General features: G+C 42.8%; 1 protein-coding gene across 1 annotated transcript in view; it reads right to left on the reverse strand.

Moving 5' to 3' along the window:
* The window catches only part of LOC102496721 (heterogeneous nuclear ribonucleoprotein A1-like), a 24,004-nt gene extending 16,932 nt beyond the window's left edge, over positions 1-7,072 (reverse strand). Inside the window, 2 exon segments of the mRNA XM_014589707.1 lie at positions 6,233-6,434; positions 6,935-7,072. Of these exon segments, the coding sequence (XP_014445193.1) occupies positions 6,233-6,434; positions 6,935-7,072 (340 nt within the window).
* Between the last annotated feature and the right edge of the window lie 226 nt (positions 7,073-7,298).

Genomic DNA, 7,298 nt, shown 5'->3' on the forward strand with positions numbered 1-7,298 from the left:
AGAAATCACCCCCCAGGGGGGATGGTCACACTGCAATCCCTTCTCCTCCATTCTCCTCTCGGGATCTTGGGCACGCACGCACACACGCCCGGCGTGAGTTCTAAGCCACCGGGTCTAGGACGTGAACTGTGGTCGACTACGTGGAAGTCCAGCAACATATCCATTACACTAACTGCTGGTTCCCATCCTCTTTAATTTTTTAAAATTTTGAACTTAAATTACTTCTTATCTTTTTTATCTCTCCTTTATCCTATTAATTCTCCCCTTTCCTTCTCTCCTGCTTAAGACAGACCAATCATGGTCCATCTCAGAGGTCATCTACATGTGAGCTGTGCACTGACCCTTTTAGGACTAAGGCAACTCAATATTTTCTACTCCAACTTCATCCTCCAGACACTGATTTCTAGACAGGTAATGCAACCTCTGAGTTCTCTCTGTCTCTCTCTGTCATTCTCTTTATCTTTTTTTAATTTTTTTTTAAAAATTACTTTTTGCCATTTGATCTCTTCTTTACCTCACAAATTCTCACCTTTCCACCACTCCAATATAGGACAGACCAATCTCAGTCCTTCTGAAAAATCACCTGCATCTGAGCTGTGAGTTGCTCATTTTAGAGACTTGGGCAACTGAATATTGTCTGCTCCAACTTCACCCTTCAGATCCCAACTTCTAGACAGGTAGAACAACCTCTGCATTCTTTCTATCTTTCTCTTTATTTTAAAAAAATTTTAAAGGGAAGTCGTTCTTGTATTTTTGATCTCTCATTATATTGCTAGTTCTCATATTTCCTCCTCTTACATAAGACAGACAATCCTTAGGCTGTCTGAGAATTTATTTTCAATGGAGCTGTTAGCTGCCCTTTTCGGGGACTAGAGCACTTGAATATTTTCTGCTCCAATTTCTTCCTCCAGACCCAAATTTCTGGAAACGTATGGCATCTTCTATATTATGTCTCTCTATCTTTAATTTTTTTTTAATTTTTTGACTAAAGTATTTCTTGCCATTTTGATCTCTCCTTTACTTGCAAATTCTTACCTTTTCTCTCCTCTTTCAATGGACAGACCAATCTCAGTCTATCTCAGAAGTCACCTACATCTGAGATGTAAGCTGCTCCTTCAGTGGCAAGGGCAACTAAATATTTTCTGCTTCAACTTCACCCTCCAAATCCAAAACTCAAGACATATAGGGAAACACCTGTATTCTCTCGGTCTCTCTTTGTCTCTCTCTCTCTTTTTTAAATTTTAAAGTAAAGTATTTCTTGCCTTTTTGATCTCCCCCTTACCTTGTTAATCCTCACCTTTTCACCCTTTCCTCATTGGACAGACCAATCTCAGTCTGTCTCAGAAGTCATTGACATATTATCTGTGAGTTGCCCCTTTCAGGGACTAAGGCAACTTAATATTTTCTGCTCCAACTTTACACTTCAGAACCCAATTTCTAGACAGGTAGGGCAATAACTGTATTCTTTCTGTCTCTGTTTCATTTTACCTATATTTATTTTTTTTAATGTTTAAAGTAATGTACTTCCAGCCTTTTGATCTCTCCTTTAATTAGCTAATTCTCACCTTTCCTTCCCTCCCACATAAGACAGACCAATCTCAGGTGGTGTCTGAAGTCATCTGCAACTGAGCTGTGATCTGCTCCTTTTAGGGACTAGGGAAAAGAAATATTTTCTGCTACAATTTACCCTCCAGAACCAAATTTCTAGAATAGTAGGGCAACCACCATATTCTCTCTTTCTGTTTCTCTCTCTTTATTTTTTTTAATATGTAAAGTACATCTTGCCTTTTTAATCCCTTCTTTACCTTGCTAATTCTCACTTTATCCACCTCCTATATAGGACAGATTACTTTCAGACCCTCTCAGAAGTCATCTTCATCTGAGTCCTGAGCTCCCTTTCAGGGACTAGGGCAACTGAATATTTTCTGCTTCAACTTCACTCCCCAATTTCTAGACATATACTGCAACTTCTGTATTCTCTGTCTCTCTCTTTTTTTATTTTTAAAGTGAAGTAATTTGTGCCCTTTTGAACTATTTTTATCTTGCTATTTCTCACCTTTCCCTCCTTTGACATAGGACAGACCAATCTCAGGCTGCCACAGAAGTCATCTACATTTGATTGGTGAGCTTCCCCTTTCAGGAACTAGGGCAACTGAATATTTTCTGCTTCAACTTCACTCTCCATTCCCCAATTTCTAGTCAGATTGGACAAACTCTGCATTCACTTTGTCTCTCTCTATCTCGACACCTTAATTACTTATTTTTTTTAAAAATAGTAATGTTAAGTCCTTTTTTCTTTTTTTAGATCTCTTTTTCTCTTGCTAATTTTGGCCTTTCACCCACCCCTGATAGGACTGACCAATCTCAGGCCATCTCAGAAGTCATCTACATCTGAGCACTGAACTGCCCCTTTCAGGGATTAAGGCAAATAAATATTTTGTGATCCAACTTTACCCTCCCGACCCCAATTTTTAGATAGATAGGACAACCTCCAGATTCTGTCTCTGTATGTGTGTGTGTCTCTCTCTCTCTTTATTTCTTGAATTTCTAAAGTACTTTTAGCCTTTTGACCTCTCCTTTAGCTTGCTAATTTCCACATTTTTCCCCCTCCCACATAAAACAGAACAATCTCAGGCTGTCTCAAGTCATCTACATCTGAGCTGTGAGCTACCCTTTCAGAGATTAGAGCAACTGAATATTTCGTGTTCTAACTTCGACCTCCAGACCCAAATTTCTAAACAGGTAGGGCAAACTCTATATTCTCTCTGTCTCTCTTTGGCTCTCTGTCTTTATTTTTTTAATTTTTAAAGTAAGGTACATACTGCCTTTTTAATCTCTCTCCTATCTTGTTAATTCTTACCCTCCTCCCCTATACACATAGGACAGACCAATCTTAGATCATCTCAGAAATCATCTACATCTGAGCTGTGAGATGCCCTTTTCATGGACTGAATATCTTCTGCTCCAACTTCACCCTGAAGAACCCAAATTCTAGACAGGTAGGGCAACCTCTGTATTCTCTCTGTCTCTCTCTGGCTCACTGTCTCTCTCTGTCTCACTCTCTTTATATATTTTATTTTAAACATAATGTACTTCTTGCCTTTTTTTATCCCCCCTCTACCTTGCTAATTCCCACATTTCCACCCCTCCCATATAGAACATACCAATTTTAGGTCATTTCAGAAATTGTTACCATATAAGGTGTGAGCTGCCCCTTTCAGGGACTATGGAAAATTAATACTACCTGATACAACTTCATCCTCCAAAGTCCAATTTCTAGAACACTATGGCAACCTATATTTCTTCTCTGTCTCTTACTGTCACTCTCTCTTTATATTCTTTTAATTTTTGAAATAATGTAATTCTTGCCTTTTTGACCTCTCCTTTATCTTCTTAATTCTCACCTTTCCCTCCCTCCCACATATGACATACCAATTGCAGGCTGTCTCAGAAGTCATCTACATCTGAGGTGTGAGCTGACCCTTTTAGGGTCAGACAACTGAATATTTTCTATTCCGATCTCCTGCAGGCTGTCTCAGAAGTCATCTACATCTGAGGTGTGAGCTGACCCTTTTAGGGTCAGACAACTGAATATTTTCTATTCCGATCTCCTGCAGGCTGTCTCAGAAGTCATCTACATCTGAGGTGTGAGCTGACCCTTTTAGGGTCAGACAACTGAATATTTTCTATTCCGATCTCCTGCTCCTGACCACAACTTCTAAACAGGTAGGATGACCTCTGTATTCTATTTATCCCACTCTGTCTGCTCCTCTTAATTTCCTTTTTAAATTTTTAATATATAGTACTTCATGTGTATTGAATCTATTTTTCCTGCATATTTTAACATTTCCCCCTTTCCCACATAGGACAGACTTATCTCAGGCCATCTCTAAAGTTATCTGTAGCTGATATGTGACCTACTATTTTCAAGGACTAGGGCAACTGTCCTTTACTACCTCTTTCTGTCTCTCTTTCTTTATTTTTTAATTTTTATTTTTAAATTTATTTTGGTAGAGGTTTTTGCTATAAGGTGCATGTGCTTGCCAGAAAGACAGAGAGAGATAGAGACAGAAAGTGAGAAATCACCCCCCAACCCCAGGGAGGATGGCCATGCCACAATCCCTTCTCTATTCTCCTCTTGGGATATTGGGCATGCACGCACATGCATCTTGCATAAGTTTAAGCCACCAGGTCTGGGACTTGAACCATAGTCGACTACATGGGAGTCCAGTGACATAGCCATTATGCCAGCTGCTGGACCCTATGATTTTTTAATTTTTTTAAAGTACTTCTTGCTTTTTTGATTTATCCTTTATGTTGCTAATTCTTACCTTTCTCACCCAACCATATAAGACAAACCTATTTCATGCCATTTCAGAAGTCATCTACATATGAGCTGTGAATTGCCCCTTTTAGTGATTTGGGCAAATGAATATTTTCTGCTCCAACTTGACCCTACACCCTAATTTCTAGACATGCAGGACAAAATCTTTATTCTCTCTGTCTCTATTTATTTTTTATTTTTTTAATTAATTAATTAATTTAGAAGGAGAGAGTGGGAACGTGAGAGAGCAAGCCTCCAGGTCCAGGACTTGAACCACGGTCAGCCATGTGGGAGTCCACGTCCTTAACCACCATGCCACCTGCTGGCCCCAACTTCTTGCCTTTTTGATCTCTCCTTTATGTTGCTAGTTCTAACAACTCCTTTCCTCCCACATTCAACATACCAATATTAGACTGAATCAGAAGTCATCTACATCTGAATTGTGAACTACACTTTCTAGGACTAGGACAAAAGAATTTTTTCTGCTCCAACTTCATCCTCCAGACCCCAATATCTATACAGATAGGCAACCTCTGTATTCTCCCTGTCTCTTTCTGTCCCTCTCTCTCTTTATTTTCTTTTAATTTTATAAGTAATGTAGATTTTCTTTTATTTTTTTTGGAGAGATTTTCACTATAGGGCACGTGCCCTCGCCAGACAGACAGAGAGAGACATTAGAGACAGAAAGTGAGAAATCACCCCCCAGGGGGGATGGTCACGCCGCAATCCCTTCTCCTCCATTCTCCTCTCGGGATCTTGGGCACGCACGCACACGCGCCCGGCGTGAGTTTTAAGCCACCGGGTCCAGGACGCAAACCGCGGTCGACTACGTGGGAGTCCAGCGACATAGCCATTACGCTAACTGCTGGTTCCCTAGTTTTTCATTTTTGATCTCCCCTTTACCTTGTTAATTCCCACCTTCCCCATCCTAATAGGAAAAACCAATTTCAAGCCATCTCAGAAGTCATCTACATCTAATATGTGAGCTGCCCCTTTGAGGGACTAGGGCAACTGAATATTTTCTACTCCAAATTCATTCACCAGATTCCAATCTCTAGACAGGACAAACTCTGTATTCATTCTGTATCTCTCTCTCTCTCTCTCAATTTCTTTTTAAATTTTAAAATGTAAAGTACTTCTTGCACTTTGCTTTCTACTTTCCTTGCTAATTCTCACCTGTCCCTAACTCCCACGTAAGACAGACCAATGTCAGATCATCTCAGAAGTCATCTGTAGCTGAGCTGAGAGCTGCCTCTTTCAGGAACTAAGGAAACTGAATATTTTCTGTTCTGACTTCAACTTCCAGATTCCTATTTGTATATAGGTAAGGCAACCCCTGTATTCTCGCTGTCTCTCTTCATTTTTTTTTTCTAATTTTTAAAGTAAAGAACAAAACAGAGCCCAGTTTCATCTTCAGACCATGACCAACAGGGAAAATGAGGCAGTACTTCTCACTGATCCCTGACCCAGCTCCAGCTCTGGCCCCACCCCAGCTCTCCCAACCTCAGAGAACCCCCCAGCCAGAAGTGGCATCCTTCAGCTCTCCAGCAGAGCCCAGTTCCATATGCAATCTGCTGGCCAGTCAGAGAAACTGAGGCAAGGCCACACATTGGCCCTGGCCCCAGCCCAGCTCTCCCAACCTCAGAGACCCCCTCCCAGCAAGGTAGGTTGCTTTTTTCTCTTCTTTCTTTTTCTTTTCTCTTCTTTTCTCTTTTCTTTCTTTTGTTAATTTCCAACTTCTCTTCACCCTTTAAGGCAGCCCCCAACTCTCCAGAAGAGCCCAGTTCAATCTGCAGTTTTTTGGCCAGTCAAGGAAACTGAGGCAGAGCTTCTCACTGACCCCAATCCCAGCTCCAGTTCGGACTCCAGCCTAGCTCTTCCAACCCCAAGCCACCCCCCATCCCCCACTGGAGAGGGCAGCCAGCAACTTTCCAGCAGAGCCCAGTTCAGTCTGCAGTTCCTGGTCAGTCAGGGAAACTGAGGCAGGGCCTCTCACTGACACCAGCTTCAGCTTCAGCTCCAGCTCCAGTTCTGGCCCCAGCCCAGCTATTTCAACCCCAATCCACCACCCACCCTGACCAGAAACAGCAGCTCCCAGCTCTCCAGCAAGCTTGGTTCAATCGGCAGCCTCCTGGTCAGTCAGGAAAACTGAGGCAGGGCCTCTCAGTGGAACCAGTCCCAGCTCCAGCTCTGGCTCCAACCTAACTCTTCCATGATCAGAGACCCTCCCCCACCAGAAGGGCAGCCTCCAACTCTCCAGCAGAGCCCTGTTCCATCTGCAGCTCCAGGTCAGTCAAGGAAACTGAAGCAGGGCCTTTCATTGTCCCCAGCCCCAGTTCCAGCTCTGGCTGGAGACCAACTCTCCCAACCTCAGAGCCCCTTCCCAGAAAGCTAGGGTTTTTTTTCTTCTTCTTTCTTTTGTTAATTTTCTACTTCTCCGCATGCCTTAGGGCAGCCCCCAGCTCTCCAGCAGAGCCCAGTTCCATCTGAAGCCTCCTGGCCAGTCAGGGAAACTGAGGCAGGGCCTTTCACTAACCCTGGCCCCAGCTCCATCCCCAGCCCCAGCCCAGCTCTCCTAACCTCACCCCTACTCCATTAGAAAGGGCAGACCTCAGCTTTCCAGCACAGGCCAGTTTTCTCTGCTGCCTCCTGGCCAGTGAGGGAAACTGAGGCAGGGCCTCTCATTGGCCTCAGCCCCACCTCCAAGTCTGGCCCCACCCCAGCTCTCCCAATCTCAGAGATCGCCATTCCTTACCAGATATGTTGGTTGCTTTTTTTTTCCTCTTCTTTCTTCTGTAAATTTCTTACTTCTCCTGACCCCCCAGTTCTACAGCAGAGCCCAGTTCCATCTGCAGTCCCCTACATGTGACATTCTTTTTTTTCATTCATACCCTGTATTTTCTTCCCTCTTATGTTTTACTCTCCTCCTCATCCTTCACCCACTCAGAGGGACTAGACAGGTCTAAAATCATAG

Source organism: Tupaia chinensis, unplaced genomic scaffold, assembly GCF_000334495.1.
Source record: "Tupaia chinensis unplaced genomic scaffold, TupChi_1.0 Scaffold000370_1, whole genome shotgun sequence".
In the NCBI taxonomy this organism is placed as follows: Eukaryota; Metazoa; Chordata; class Mammalia; order Scandentia; family Tupaiidae; genus Tupaia; species Tupaia belangeri.